Source organism: Maylandia zebra, linkage group LG22 (genome assembly GCF_041146795.1).
Source record: "Maylandia zebra isolate NMK-2024a linkage group LG22, Mzebra_GT3a, whole genome shotgun sequence".
NCBI classification, from domain to species: domain Eukaryota; kingdom Metazoa; phylum Chordata; class Actinopteri; order Cichliformes; family Cichlidae; genus Maylandia; species Maylandia zebra.
In genome coordinates this window covers 9212017-9228389 of record NC_135187.1, presented here as the reverse complement: position 1 = coordinate 9228389, position 16373 = coordinate 9212017, and the positions used below count along the sequence as shown (strand labels likewise).

Here is a 16373-nt window from a genome sequence, read left to right as displayed (position 1 = left end):
AAACCAAAGGCTGGAGGATATTTTTGAGCCACCGCCGCTAGCTGCACACGAAGGGGATTTTTGCAACCAGAGACAAAGTAGAAACAGAAGAGAAGTCTGTGTTGGAAATGTTTCTTTTGCAGGTTTTCTGTCTTAAATATCACAGCCAGCCCCTGTTTTTGCAGCCATTGAAATATAATCACTTAATTTCTTTATTTATTTTTTGGTGATACTGTTTTCCCAGTAAATGTTTCATGTTTATGTCACCTAAAATTTGTTTAAATATTGCTACGTGTTGCCTTACAAAATTTCATCTCTCTTCCTTCTGCCTTACCCCACACACAGATAAAGTTCATGCACACTGCTTTGTATTTATTGGAGCCACTGATGTGTTAAAAACATCTGTGCTGGGTAAAGACGGCCTGTTATGCACCTAGTTTCCCCCACAGAGAGCAGGTGACCATTTGGCTGGTTTTCAGTAAATCTCCATCTTTGCATTCATTATGAAAACAGTGAGTCTGTCTCTCAGTGCTGCATGCTGATCACATAAAAGAAACTCTGACATTTGTGTACACATCAGCGATGTATTCCAGTTTACTCCACTCTGTGGGAGTGTGACAGAAACATGTTGGTAGGCAGCGAAGGTCACTGAAAACAACAAGACACTTCACAGGAGTGGACGAACTGCAAACTGTGTAATACATTTCTCAGTTTTATCTTTCTGATGTAATCAACAGAATTGATCAATCTATCACTGGTCTGCTTTTGTCCCATTTAACGCATTCATGAGATTGGCAGGGCCTGAAAGAAGCGCAGCCATGTTGTTATCATAATAATACTGTGGCAATATTTTCCACTTCCGTGCCAAAAAAGATTTTACAGATTTCACTCATTGTGCCTGCGATGGCTCAAGTGGGCCAGCTGCCTGCTGTTTCCATTCATTTCAAAACAACATGCAAACTGCATCTGCAGGATCCTAACATCTGTCACGGACTTATGGTTTTACTAAAACATATTCAGGTGTTCAGTGAATAGATTTAAAAATATCATGGTTTAGAAATAAGACAGGAAAAATCTCCTTTTTCTTACCCTCAGCTGTAGCTTGAGCCACAGAAGAGAAGAAACCCAGCTGATAAAGTCATCTTGGACAATTCAGCAGTCTGTCACAGGGCTAACACAGAGACAGGCAACCATTCGCACCTTTAAAATCACCATTCACATGGATCTCTTTAGACTATAGAGAACAAACAGACTTTGCAGGAATCCTTCCTTCAGCTGCAGCCATGAATTCCTGAATGCTGAAATATAGCAAGTGGTTCATTTCTGGTTCTTACATGGGTAACTGTTTACTGTGTTCAGCATTACCTGGAATCCTAATTCAGAGTAAACACAGATTCAACACCACATTTGAATGCATCTCTTCTCTTTTATTTTTTACTTGCTTTGTTTTGGATTCACTGCCAGTAAAAACACACAACCCTGTCGTTACTTTTGAAAAGACTGCGGGAAGGTTTTGTTTCCTGAAACCAAGCAGGAATAATGTGAACCTAATACCACTTTTGAAACCTCTCAATTCTGAAGGTTTCTCTCCCTTCAGTGAATCCCCATGCTGCTTTCCCTCATGTTTTACTTTAAACTGTTATCCTTCTCCCTCTTCATCTTCGCAGCCTCCTTTAACAGCAGAACTCCTGCTGCTTGTTCCAGCATCTCCAACTTGTAGCTACCAATAGCTGAAAGAAAAGTTCTATGTGCCTCTTATTTTGCTTTATCTTCCCTGGAGATGTGTCTTGTTTGTTTTCTTTTGTCTGATACAAGTTCTTTTGGTGTTGTGACTTTCATGCATTTACTTTTGAATTTCCTTTGTTTCATTCACTTCAGTACTTGTTTGTGACAGTGCTGTGCAGATGAAAGTCCAATTTGAAAAGTGTGGTTCAGACATTTGGTCAAACCTACAGCTCAAGTGCACATCAGACATAAGAGACATGTTATGTCTGATCTAACTCCCAAAGTACCATACCCTCAGCCATATTAAAGAACAAGTCGTGCCTTCACACCTGCAAGTCTTCATGTTTATCATCCATCTGAAGCCATATTTGAAATTTAGAACTAGTAACTTCAGATGGCACGATCTTAAAACAGCATGTTCCCAGCAGCAATTAATAGTTTATCTTAACACTTCTTGTTGTTTCCTGCTGTGTGCTGCATGTACAGTAAACACTATGGAAATGAGCATGCTCAACTTTGATCTGTGTTTACTCCAGCAGTGCATCTCAATGACCAGAAGCAGCACGCTGTGGTCATGCTGAGCGGTTCTCACGTGGGTCTTGGTGTGTTTCTGTGATCGTGATTAAATTTGCACAGGTTCCTGACACTGGATGCAAAATAATCTGAGCCAACAAGGGCTTAAAAAAGACATTTCCTCTGGCTCCAGATAAATCAACAGGACTGTTTGACTTTGCACTTGACAGTGGCACTCATGATTGCTGAGGCAAACCTCGATCACTCCCTCTGCTGCTGGTGTGAGGAACTGTGACTCTGATGAATATTTATTTTGCTTTACTTAAGTGTCAGAATGTGTTAATTTAATTAAATGGTAAGATTTACTATGACCCTTCTCAGAGGCTCAAGAAAAAGAAAAAAAAAGAATTAAAGAATATCTTTCTCATATCAGCCTACCACACTGCATTCTGCTTTATCGCTAATATAAAATTTAGTACTCATCACTCCTTCCTGAATAATGAGGTTGGATAAGGTAAACCACTGAAAAAACAGAGTCCAGATCAGGGTGCCAAATGCTGTTTTATCAGAACTAGGATGGTATAGTACATTAAGATGTTTTGTGAAATGCACTGGACGCCGGTGTCTGCAGGGATTTTTTTCATTATTAGGTTTTAAAAATATGCTGCTGAGCAATTAGATACCATCAATTAATTGGCTACTTTGTAAAAGTCTTTGCAAAAAACAGTTCATTGTATGTGAGCCTTGCTTAAGACGATCAGTGGTAAATCTGCTTTTTGCAGCAGAAGAATTTATACATGCATCATCAGATTTTTAGTCTAAGGACCTTGGAAAGAAAAGCATCTGTTGCTTGAAGATCTTTCACCTCTCATCTGAGAAGCTTCAGTTCTTCAGTTCTTCAGGCAAATGGCCGTCCCTTCCTGAGCCTGGTTCTGCCGGAGGTTTCTTCCTTTTAAAAAAGAGTTTTTCCTTCCCACTGTTGCCAAAGTGCTTGCTCATAGGTGTTCATGTGATTGCTGTTTTTTTCCTCTGTGTGTATTATTGTAGGTTCTTCCTTAAAATATAAAACACCTTGAGGTGATTGTTGTTGTGATTTGGCGCTTTATAAATGAAATTCAATTGAATTGGTTGCTGGAGGCTGCTGGCTGGCACTAAATGAAATTAGTCAAAGAGGTCGCTGCACTGAAAACCTGCTCTCATCATTCGCAGATTGTTGTCATCTTTAGTTTGCATGGAAGACACTGATTTGTCAGTAAACACTTGTCATCTTCTTGATCTTCTTGAGAATGTTCACCTTCAAGGTAGTAGTTGAGCCTTGCCACTGAAACCAAGACATTTCAAAAGGCACGATTTTTACTTTGAAGGTGAACGGTCTCTGTTCCCAGTTTATGCTGCATTTTTCACAGTTTCACTGCCCCTTAGCAAGTAGTTGGCCAGTGTTTTGTCATGATTTGACATCTTTACAAGCTACGGGCAACCACACAAATTTGAAACCAATGCACTGGCAAGGAGGTTTTTGGTGTAGTCCTGTATACTTCTTCGCAACAGCGAGCCACTTTCCATCCAGTCAGAGTATTGTCTCTAGCATCTAATTACTGTGGTTCTGGTCTTACGCCTGCATGACTGAGGCTTTAGCATGTGACTGACTCACGACTTTTTGCTGTGGACGCATTGATACGGAGCTGTATTATAACATATAGAAAAACAGCTGCACAGATGATTTTTGTGACTGTTTTTGAAAACTCAAAAGTGCCTTTTAATACCCACCAGGGGGCAATACCTGTGACTGCAAAAACCTTTGGCCTTATAAAAATCCGACAGAAAGTTGCCTTTGTAAACACTTTCCTGATGCATTTATGGGCTCATTCACTCATTCCAATAAAAATGTAGTTCATTTTGTAAATTATGATCATTATAAGGGCCAACTGTTATGTTGTATTATGTGATGCATGTGTTGGGTAAATATACTGTAACCAGCAAGGGAAATTAAAAAACCTGTGAACCAATTCAGGAGTGAAAATCGAGGTCAAACACACTCGCCCGATGTATTCTAGGGACCTTATTACCACCACCATGTAAGCCTCTTAATGTGGACAATGTGGATCTTTAAAACAGGACTGTTTTCAGCAGTTTTCATTCAGCACCTCATTTTGTTGCAAAGACCGTGGTCAAAGAAACCCTTAATTGTGAGATGTAGGCGGCTTCTGACAAAACTGCACTGAGACAAAAACATGTTGCATCTTTCATGATATAAAACCACTATTTAGATTGTTTTGTTTTGTTTTTGCTGTTAAAGCCTTGAAAATAGCTCACATCTCCTTTTTTCAATTTATTCAGCTAGAGCTCACCATCCCATACATGCTCAACCTCTGACATCCAAAAGAATATGACACATTCAGACCATCCGCTGACATAGTCATCACCTAAAAAGAATGACCTCAAGCTTTGATTGAAGACTTTAAAGCTCTACTACCTAATGTCTTTTTTATTACGCTCATAATCGTCTTTATGTAGGGTTTTTTATTTGCACACATGCACAACAGCATGAAACTAGATAATAAAAACAAAACGGATGTGACAGGAGATAACATGTACTCTCACGTATCCACAACTGAGCGCTATATTATCTGAGGGATGTTTCGTTTTCTCTATAAGAGGATGCTTTATTTAGTCATTCCACAAGAAGAAGAAAAAATCAGTACTGAAGAAAAAAAGCAGAGTTTTTATTTTATTCCCTGAGAAAAAAACAGTCTTATCTTACTGAAAATTGATGTTGGTTTGAGGAGGAAGGCTAGCATTTTGACATCATCATCCTCTGCATCTTCAGGGACTCAGAAAGACCTATCATTATCCAGAAAAGAAAATGAAGGCAAAACAAAACCCAACAAACACTGTGGTCTTTGAAAAGTAAATCACCAAAATGACAACCTGAGGCTCCCAACTAGTTAGCAGGAGAAGTAAGCTTGTTTCAAATTATTGGTATAAATGGATGTGCTGTTGCTGTGGTCTCCTCTCATGGCTCAGTGTCATGGAAACAACAGGTCTGACTCCAAGCTGAGGTAAAGGGCTAACCACCTGAGAGGGCAAGCAGCAGAGTCGAAAGCAGCTTATCTCCTTATGTCTCTAACAAGGTTGGTAAAGAAAATCACAGAGGTGGGAGGGGAGACGATGTTGTATAAGATCATGGTATCGCTGTGAGATAAAGCTGCGGCAGATGCTGAAAGTAGGACTTCATGCATCACACCTTAATGATTGTGCCCTTTAGGACTCCATTACTCCTGCACTGAAACAAAGGCTCACATGGTTTGTTTGTGACGTCCCTTCTTTACAGATTTCACACAATGTCACAAATTAGTGTCACAGTACTTCAAAGAAAACAAATTTATTTCAAATATAGCTGAGGATATATGAGACATTACACAAAAAAATCCACCTCCAATAAACACAAAGCAATAATTTTGAGCAAAATGCAACCGAAATATATGAAATCAAATGTTTATTTATTCAAATAATTATTCATTAAGGAAAATATGCTGGGTGTCAACTGAGTCTGACACAGAGAGAGAGACACTCACATTCACAGCTATAGCCAGTTAAGATTAATCAGTTAACCAGACAAGCTCTATTATCTGAGGGAAGAAGCTGGAGCACCTGGAGAAAAGCCTCTTAAGCACTTGGAGAATATGTAAGCTTGACACTGTAACGCCCCCTGATGGGTTTGAACCATCTTGCTCTATGGCAACAGTGCCAGTTCCTTTTCACCGCACTGCCCTAAACAATCCATGTAACACTTGGAGGACTGATCATCTTGGGAAATATGATTATGTGTTGTTCTGAACTATAACATCCATCCAACTGTAATTAAAAGAAATTCTCTTGCTGTTTTGTAGTGGTCACATCTTCTTACCTCTCTGATCTTTGAATTTTGCACACTCCCATTCGATCCCTGCGATCTACTGAACAAACGCTAGCTATCTTGAAAAAACAAACAAACAGAGGAGGTCGCATTTTTGCACTGACTGAAACAACTTCTCCTTCACATCAGGACCTCCCCAACATTAGAACAGTTTTTAAAATCAGTTTGAAAAACATTTTTTTTTGTTTTTAAAACAGACTGAGTTTTTCTTTTATTTACTTTTGAACAGTTCTACTTTATTCATGTTTGCATGTTTTATGTTTTCTTTTTTCAATTTTTTTTTGTGTTGTTTATAAATGTGCTTACAAGTAAATTTGACTTGACTTGTTGTTGTGGTGTTTAAGTCTCAATCAGAGTTACTTTTTGTGCTTGGAACACATGTGTTATGACCCCTCTGAGGTCTACAATGACTTACACCTCAGGGCCACGGTCATGGCTTTGCTGATTTCTGGATCTGTTTGGCTGATGATTGAAAGTGCAGCAGTGGGTATATCACATCACCATATTAATGGTGTTTACCTCTAAGGGTCATTATGAAATACCTCTTTAAAGGGAACCTGTTATGGTCAGTTTTCACCACTGTATTTTTGTTCTTGGATTGGGCTGGAAGCTTTGAAACATTCGCAGTTTAAAAAATACAACTTATAGAAATTTTACTGGTACTCGGTGCAGCCCCTCAGTTAGTCTTCTCCCTGGACAAAAGGCATTTTAACCCTAACTCTCTTGATGACAACCCTAAACAGAGGTAGGTAGAATGGTCGCCTCATGATCGGAAGGTTGGGGGTTTGAATCCACCAAACGGCTACCCTGAGGTTCCCTTGAGAAAGGTACCGTCTCTACACACTGCTCCCTGGACACTGGATTGGTAGCTGCCCACCGCTTCACTGAGTGAATGGGTTGAATGCAAAGGACCACAAAGTTTCCCACATGTGGGATTTAAAATTTAAAAAACTATCTTCTTGAAGGCCAAAAAGCAAATGTTTAGAAGAAAATGTGGATAGTTTATAATGCATATCAATTATATTGATTTTTTGTTTCAAGACTACAAAGACTGGGAAGAAGAGTTTAATAAGTACAAACATTATGTAATCTTTTTATTATATACTTCCAATGTACAGCACTTTGTGTCAGCTGTGGGTGTTTTAAAGTGCTTTGTAAATAAAGGTGATGATGATGTAATCTGATTACCTATGGTTGGAGTTAGAGTTGAGCTTCTCACTGGTGATAATTTAGATCACAGAGGGTTAAAACAGCTACTTTAAATTTTTACTTAATTTACCAATACTGAAAACACTAATAAAAAGTATTTGTTATTGGTATCAACTGGAAGTTTTAAAAAGAGGTTTTTGTAAACACTTAGAAAAAGGAAGTTCTTTGTATTTTTTTTAATATAGAGAAAATTCCTCCCAAAACCCAATGACTTTGGGAGTTAGATCAATGTTAGATTAGTTGGTGATTCTAAATTGGCAGCAGGTAGATGAATGAACGGTTCATTTAAAAATTAGACCCCAGACTTATGATGTAAATGTTTGTCTTTCTTTTATTGGACTATCTAATTTAATAAGTAAATATGTTATAATAACTTTTATTTCTCCTGATTTATTTGTATGGTTAGGTTAATAAAACAAACAAAACAAAACATTAACTATAAACATTGTTAAAAGACTTTATTTAGTTTTAAATGCACAGTATTTTTTGGGTGACTGTGGCTCAGGTGGTTGGGAAGCACATCTGAATCTGGAAGGTTGCCGGTTCGATCCCCGGGCTCTCTGTCCTGGTCGTTGTGTCCTTGGGCAAGACACTTTACCCTACCGCCTACTGGTGTTGGCCAGAGGGGCCGATGGTGCGATATGGCAGCCTCGCTTCTGTCAGTCTGCCCCAGGGCAGCTGTGCATTCACACACTGCCTCCACCAGTGTGTGAATGAGTAGTGGCATTGTAAAGCGCTTTGGGTGCCTTAAAAAGTGCTATATAAATCCATTGGTATTTTTATAAAGTAAAAACAATTTAGATATAGTAGACATCTAAACTGGACTTGCTTTGCAGGTTGACAGGAGATGAACTGAAGAATGTAACAACACGCTTTGCATTTTACAGCTTTTCCGAGGCTTCAGTATCACTTTCTTTTTCCCAGCAGAGAAAGGGATAACATCTCAGTCGCTGGAGTAAGGAGTCACCATGGAAACTTGGGGCTGCTTCAGGACACGAGCTGAGCAACCAATTACAAAACATCTGCCATGCTCCCAAAAGTATAATAAAACCCCTTAATAAAAAAAAAACATAATGACTACCACTGATGGTGAGAAAATGCTAAGTGGGAGAATTGGTCACAAACATTTGTCTTCATCTTCATCATCTGCCGCCATCATTAACATCAGTATCGCTGCCATCAACGATAACAATCCTGAGATGTTTGAGACTAAAGGAGTAAAGTTTCTGTGTTTTAGCAACATAACACCAGTAAATGAACCAAACATGTAAACAATAACAGCCTCAGTCAATCAACTGAGGATAAGATATCATCAGCCTCTGTTCTCAGGTTACATAGCATGTGCATCATCTCTGTCGTCATATCCAGATGGTATCCCTCTAAGCAGATTTGGCTGATACTCACATGCTTGTATAATGATAATAAGCTGCTTGGAGACCTGCTCAGAGTAGATCAATAAGTGAAGACAGTCGACGATCAATGAAAACCCTTTTTCTAGCGCAGTCTGTGCTCTTTTCGGTGTTTTTTTTTTTCCACATTTTTATTCATCATTTAAAAACAACAACAACAAAAAACTTAAACCAACTAGTGATTTGTTGAATTTTCATTAATTTGAGGATCTTTTTTTCTTCTGGTGGTCAGTCTCACCGTACAGTGTGCACATTCTCGTGGTGTTCTGCTTTTGATACAGTGATGATGATTATTTTATGTATTGTTGACAACATCTTGACAACTTTATGATGGCGTCACAGATGAAATTAACCTCCTAGTACCTGGCGTCCACATATGTGGACATCACATTTTTGGTTATTTAGACCAAAATACTCAATTTTGCTCTACAAGGGCCTAATATCCATTTACGAGGACATTATACTGCTACTGTTCTATCAAAATTTTAAACGAATATCCTCATATGTGGCTCTCATTTTTCTTAAAAACAAAAATAAGGTCAAAAAACAAATCTGGTAATTCTTTGTTTTTACATTCATCGGGCCCCAATTAGCCAAAATATCAAAAAGAAATTAAAAATGCATGCCGTGGAAGAGTTCAGGTCTTAGGAGGTTAATGTTAGTTCATTGTGCCCACAGGATGAATCCTGGGTATTTTCAGGCCTAACCTCCAGGATTACTAGCAAATTAGATTTGATCTTTATTGTGGAGTGCTAAAGTGCTAAAGTCATGTCCTCTACTTGGTTGTCTGAGTGCTTGTAACTGGCTACAATATCATAGACCAGTCATAGTCTGTATATTTAAAGTCCCCACTCTCACCCACACACTCCTGCATTTCTTTTCTCTCTCGCTGCCTCCTAACATGCCTTCCCCCTTTCATTTTCCATTATCTTCAACCAACAGTACCAACATCCTGTTGGCCAGCAGCACTGGAGCCAGTCGTTAACCTTGACATCTACCAATCCATTATGGAAATCTTCTTTATGATTCCATTTATCCAGGCTTGGGACTGTCACTGGGAGTATATGTGTCCTGTTCATTGTTGGGTTGTTATTGGCTATTGGACATTTTGAGCATTTTATTATCACAGTGTTCAGCTTGCTTAAATTAATGTCCCAACAGCCTTCATAGCTAATGGCAAAAGTGAGCTGATCTCCATTGGTTCCAGTGGTAAAATCCTAAAGTTCAGTGCTTTAAAAAACATGCTTAGAACAAACAGTTTGGATAGCTTTACCTTTCACAACAACAATTATTTGCTAGTAGATGGTCAAATAAATCAACCATTTGTTAACTGGTAGATCTTAATGTGCAGCTTTACTTAACAGTTGTGCTGCAGCTGATAGCTTTCTGCTAGGCTTCATTTGCCATCAAGGGACCTTTTTACCATGTTTCCCATGTTTGTGCTTTCTGGATTACTGTTTATGGGATTATCTGAAAAATAACATGGCTTGCTGTTTGGAACAGTCAGATTTCTATTCTTAAATTTTGCACCATGACTTTGCATTACACCTGTATAGTTTATGGATGCATGAGGTAGCTATCAAAGCTGAGGTGACATCTTATTCACCAAAATCACTTCTGGCTATGAAAAAACAAAACGATACTATCAAAACAAAACAAAACAAGCCCCAGAAAAAACAAATAAAATACAAAACTAAACAAACCCCTTATATTGAGGCTGTGTCATTCGTGGATTGATGATGTCACAGCACATATGTCCATCTTTTACATACAGTCTATGCTAGCTAACTACAGTATGTCCTTCATTGCACTGGTAAAGCTCCAAGAAAGACAAGTCAGATCCTGCATCCCTATAAAAAGCTGTTTGGTAAATGTTCTGAAACTGTTACAAATAGTACACGCTAACATAGATAAACTATTCATCTCCTTTTTGAAGTCATACCAACTGCTTATAAGCAAGGATTACAAATCAGATACTTTATTAAGATTTTACAAATGATAATGACAAAAATATTTAATTAAACCTCTGTTTTATTTTGTTTTTTACTTTTGACTGTTTCTATTACATTGTAACATGAGTTATCTTCTGTCAATGGACACTTCATAAAAGTATAAAGAAAAAAGGAATAAGGAATCTATGAAAAGACTTAAAAAGTCTCAGAGCAGCATAATAAATTGTCATGCTATCTGTCCCTGAAAATACCTAAATCCATTTATTTTTGCTTGAAGTGAGCTTCTGGGGGAGATAATACATGCCATATTTACAAATAAAGTACTTATGTATGCATGTATATGATCTATTTCCTCTCATATAGCATATTCCATGTGCCAGCATGTGTTATTTTTGGATTTTCCTGGTTTAATAAAGTGGTACTGAATACTTCTGGATGTGGCTTGTTAACGTGAATTCTTAAAGCAGTCACCTGGTTTCTTTTTAGTTCTGGTTCACTGGCTATATGCCGCTGAAAAGTGAAAAGGTATTGGTGCGTACAGTATGGTGACGTTTCTCGGGAAGGCAGGCAGGTGGGGAGGGGGTCAACCTGCAAATACATGAGCTCTGTCCTGTCTTTACTCTAGAGGAAATCTATCTTCAGCTTGAGCCTCATAGAGGTTATCCATCCTTCGTAAAAACATGTAACTTTTCTTCACTGCTGGAAAATCATGGAGCTACAGGTGGAAAACCAAAGTCAGCCTTTCGCCACCAACACCATGAGGCTGCCAGCTAAAATCATCCTGGAAATGGGAGTAGATAACTTTATTTCTCTTCTAATATTTGGACTCATTTTCATTCTTGGTGTGCTTGGGAACACACTGGTCATAACCGTGCTGGCGCGCAGTAAACCCGGACAACCGAGGAGCACAACCAACATATTCATCCTCAACCTGAGCGTGGCTGACCTGTCCTACCTCCTCTTCTGCGTCCCTTTCCAGTCCACCATCTACATGCTGCCTACGTGGGTGCTCGGAGCGTTCATTTGCAAGTTTATCCACTATTTCTTCACCGTGTCTATGCTGGTCAGTATTTTCACTCTGTCAGCAATGTCCGTGGACCGTTACGTGGCCATCGTCCACGCTAGAAAATCCTCCTCGATCCGGGTGGAGAGGCATGCCATGCTCGGAGTGGTGCTGATCTGGACACTGTCCGTGGTCATGGCAGCTCCCGTTGCGCACTACCAGAGCATCGTGGAGAGGGAGAACAACAACACCTTCTGCTGGGAGGTCTGGCCGGAACACCAGAGGAAAGTCTACGTGATGTGCACCTTTGTGGTTGGATACCTTCTGCCTCTCACTTTGATATCTGTGTGCTATGCAAAGGTGAGCGCGCACGAACCAGAGTCAACATGTGACCATGAATATACAGTGTAATAACGAATTTTCAAAGTGTTGAAGAAATTAATGCGTTAACTTGTTATTCAGATCGTATTTCTCTCTTTTATAGTGTAAAAAATATTTATTTTAACAACAATGGATTGGTTTGTAAAAAAGGTTTAAGTCATCCTTCAACATCTGCCCAGATGTCTTTCTGAAAATAAATAAACGTGAAATAATTTGGCTGCTCCTTGAAAACATTCACATGTGCGTTTTGTGTTTTCAGGTTTTAAATCATCTGCACAAAAAGCTCAAGAATGTCTCAAAAAAATCCGAGCTCTCCAAAAAGAAGGTTGGTGGAAGCAATTTTCTTTTGCTTCTGATTTCTCACTAAATTAGGAGTCGTGATTGAACAGTTCGCTGGCTGAGAGGTTAATGTGCTCATTAGGTGCAGATAAAAATGCCTGCACTCTTGAACTCCATTTACAGCACTTATATGTCAGCATAAAAATCTAGATTAAATTACCCAGTGGGGTTCTGGTGATGCTGTGAAGTGTCATTTTATTGCATTTGGCTCAAAACTCGGCACTGAGCTATCCACTAACAATTCTTTTCCAATAATTTATACCACCTTGCTTCCAAAAAAAGTAAATGTATAAAATCTAAATAAAACAATGTGCAAATTTTCTGCATTTATTCAGAAATCTTTTGGTCTTTAGATGACACTGCAGTAAAAAACTGACACAAATATTCAATTTACTGCATTGGCTCAGCAACACTTTTGGTGAAAAAAACATGTGTGGAAGACTGGAACTACCAAAGAATTTAGCAATAAAATGTAAAATTTAAAAAAAACGATTGAATAAAGATATAAAAGAAAAAATAAAGAAAAAAATATATGTCTGAAGTCTCGATATGTCTCACAGCTGATAGATTAGTCAGTGCCTGTGTTTAATTTGGTATTATATCTCATGCAATTAATGGGTGGCTCCATAGTGGTCACCACATTCACCTAACATGCAAAAGATCCTTAATTTGAGACTGTGAGAAGTGGCAAACCCGTGCAAGCATTGCATCAGGAAGAGAATCAAGCGTGTGGATCCATCTGCTGTAATGACCAGAATAGGGGAGCAGGTGAAAGATGCTTTGCTGTCTGATGCATTTAAAGACCTATTTTTATTAAGTTATTTGTTTATTTATGTTTGATTTTGGCAGTATTGGTCCACCATAATGTGCAGTGAGGCAAACTAGAAAACTTTCTTGTGGTTTGACCAATAAAAATTTTAAATAGTTTTTGGACATCACAAGGAGAGAGACCAAACAGCTTGTCAGAGTTCAAAGACAGCATTCCTGATAGTTCACATGGCATGGATAACATCTATGAAGGCACCATTATTGCTAAATGATACACAACGCTAGGACAACAGCTTCCATCCTGAAGCCTTATTTCAGCGAAAAAATGCCAAACTGTGTTTTGGGAATATTCCAACAGAATTGCTTCTGAGTATAAGAGTTAGGGTTTTAAAGTGCCTGCAGTAAAGACCTGACAATATATAGTAAAGCATATAAACTCTACAGAGTGTTGTTAGAAGAAGAGGTGATTAGGATCAAGTTTAAAATGAACAGATGTTTTTCAAAAGCAATGGCACTTTTGATTGGTTGCACTTGTAAACTTTTAAATAAGTACAGGGTTTAAATGTCTAATAAATATATTTTATTTACATTTTACACATGTTCCAACTTTTTTGGAAACGTGTTCATACCCTTATGTGACACGTGACCTGTGATCATCTCTTTTCCACAGACTGCTCAGACTGTCCTCGTGGTGGTTGTTGTCTTCTGTCTGTCCTGGCTGCCTCATCACATCGTCCACCTGTGGGTGGAGTTTGGCTCCTTCCCTCTGAACCAGGCCTCCTTCGTGTTCAGGATGGTGGCTCACTGCTTGGCCTACAGCAACTCCTCCGTTAATCCCATCATCTATGCCTTCCTGTCTGAGAACTTCAGGAACTCGTATAAGCAGGTTTTCTGGTGCCGGGCGCCCAGTGAGTGTCCTCTGAATGAAAACAGAGACCCCCGCAGCAGAATGGAGACGGCACCTTCTACTAATATCAGCGTGTCTTATAAAGGTCACGACTCTCAGATCAGTAAAATGCTTTGATGACACTGGCGGTGCATCCTGAGTACAGCCTGCCGGATAATGGATTTTTTTAAAGGCTGAAACTACTGATATGAAAGTTTAACCAAATCCAGAGTTTCATATATCGACTGATATTTGTATTTTGAAAGACTTTAAAGAGCATGTTTGATTTGGGCCTTCATTCCTCAATGTGGCACATTTGCATATCTCATGTATACACAAGAAGTAACAATTTTAAATGTCAGGAAATATCAACCCATTTCCTGCTCAAACAGATTACAAGAGGAGGAAAAAAATCTGTGTAATATATATAGTCTGTATATAAAATATGAACATGACTAAATGTCACCCACTGATTTGTGAAATCTCATTTTGAAGACTTGTTGTAAGTATCGTGACTGTCAGTGTCTATGATGCCAGAAGTGAGTATACGTTTGTACAGGATGGTGAAGAGTGAAGTTATCAGGTAACGCTAGCAAGATTAGCATCAATGCACTGGTGATTTGCACAGAGAATGATTATTGCTAATTGGTACTAATTAACCAAAATACAAATATAATACTAAAACTTCACTCAACACAACAACAGCATGGGTTTCTCTGACTGGTTATTTGCATAATTAAAAGTGCTTTAATTCAAGTTAAATGTGCTGAGTTATAAAATAAGATTCTCATTACATTATCGAGATCAAAGCTATATTTCATACCACTCTTTAACCTTTTGTTTTCTTTACTACCACTGAACATTTTGAACATGGGAGTTTATGGGGACTGAATCACTTCTGGACTTAGCATCAATAATACAGGGTGTATCTAAAATAATCATTCAATCTCAAAAGGCTATATTTTTTTTAAGTAATGGATATAGAAACTTGCATGGTTGAATATAAAGTTTTACATACCAAACTTACAATGTTCACAAGTGCCCAAAGTGTCCTGATAGTTGTTGTTCCGTACGCTTGTGAGGATGTCACTGCAGCCACTGCTGTTGTTATGATGTCTACTGGCAACTGTGTGAAACTCACAAATCTCCTCTTTCTATCAGTGTGTGTTTCGATTGTTACTGGTGAACAAAGATTAAAGCACCATGAAACGATGCTTTTTGATACACCCACAAATTTAGGAACTACGTTTTTGGCACTTCCTATTGGCTTAATTTTCAGCCCCAGAGATGGCTGCCTGGTGAATATTTACCAGGATCAGTCAAAAGGTGTTGGACAGAAGCTTCTAGATATTGCTGGAAGATCCAGTGATAATTGTTATTTTGCCCAGCTTTAGATGATTAGTTTACAATTTAACTCTGTCTGCCTAATGGAATGTACATACTGTACAGTCTATACCAGAGATATATGCGCGTAAGTGATAACGGTAAATGGACTGGTTCTTGTATAGCGCTTTTCTACTCTCACTGAGCACCCAAAGTGCTTTATACAACTCATGCATTCACCCAATCACTTCGCATTCACACTCTGATGGATGCATCGGAGGGCAACATGGGGTTAATATCTTGCCGAAGGATATGTGGCATGTAGACTGAAACTGGAATTGAACCACCGACCTTCTGGTGAGTAGGTGACCTGCTCTACCGCCTGAGCTACAGCCACTGCAATTGCAATAATGCATCATTTAAATCACATTGTAGATAACCGTTCTGCTCTCAAAGATCAAAGGTGAAGGTTAAATATAGTCTCACCTGAGCTGCCACAGACCTTAAGTTTCTCTGTAATCTGTGGCTTCCTGTGTGTTTTGAATGGATTATCCAGTGTGTGTGTGTGTGTGTGTGTGTTGTCTACCTGTTGTGTAGTCTGTTTTTGTTTAGAGGGAACTTAAAGGCAGTGTCTTTGTGTGAAGCGTTTTCACTGAATGTGCGGAAACTATGTGCACCAACTGCAAGCAAAGAAATGTCTAAAACCAAAATGTGTAAGTGTACAGTATGTGTGTTCAAGTTGTACAAAGACATGAATAATTTATGTTACAAACCAATAAACTCTTTTTAATAGCTCATGTGTGCATGAAACATGTTTGATGTTATGACTTTGCTCTGATATAACCAGAGCAGCACTGAGCCTGCTTACCTGGCTTCTTTATTGCACAGATTGCATGCTGTTTCCTGTTTATCCCCTGGGCTGAATTTGATTAACTTTTGCAAACAGGTAACTGTGCATGCTCCTTTCTGC

At 38.7% G+C, this 16373-nt stretch overlaps 1 protein-coding gene across 1 annotated transcript; it reads left to right on the top strand.

The window, feature by feature from the left end:
- The first annotated feature begins 11412 nt into the window (after positions 1 to 11412).
- On the top strand, positions 11413 to 16166 carry galr1a (galanin receptor 1a). The gene is made up of 3 exons (XM_004569286.3): positions 11413 to 12066; positions 12347 to 12412; positions 13865 to 16166. The coding sequence occupies exons 1-3, from the start codon at positions 11413 to 11415 to the stop codon at positions 14216 to 14218; spliced, it is 1074 nt and encodes a 357-aa protein (XP_004569343.3). The 3' UTR covers positions 14219 to 16166.
- The last annotated feature ends 207 nt before the right edge of the window (positions 16167 to 16373 follow it).

Coding starts and splice junctions, on each gene's coding strand:
- galr1a (XM_004569286.3), top strand. CDS start 11,413: ATGGAGCTACAGGTGGAAAACCAAAGTCAGCCTTTCGCCACCAACACC. Junction 12,067..12,346: donor TATCTGTGTGCTATGCAAAG/GTGAGCGCGCAC, acceptor TTGTGTTTTCAG/GTTTTAAATCATCTGCACAA. Junction 12,413..13,864: donor CCGAGCTCTCCAAAAAGAAG/GTTGGTGGAAGC, acceptor TCTTTTCCACAG/ACTGCTCAGACTGTCCTCGT.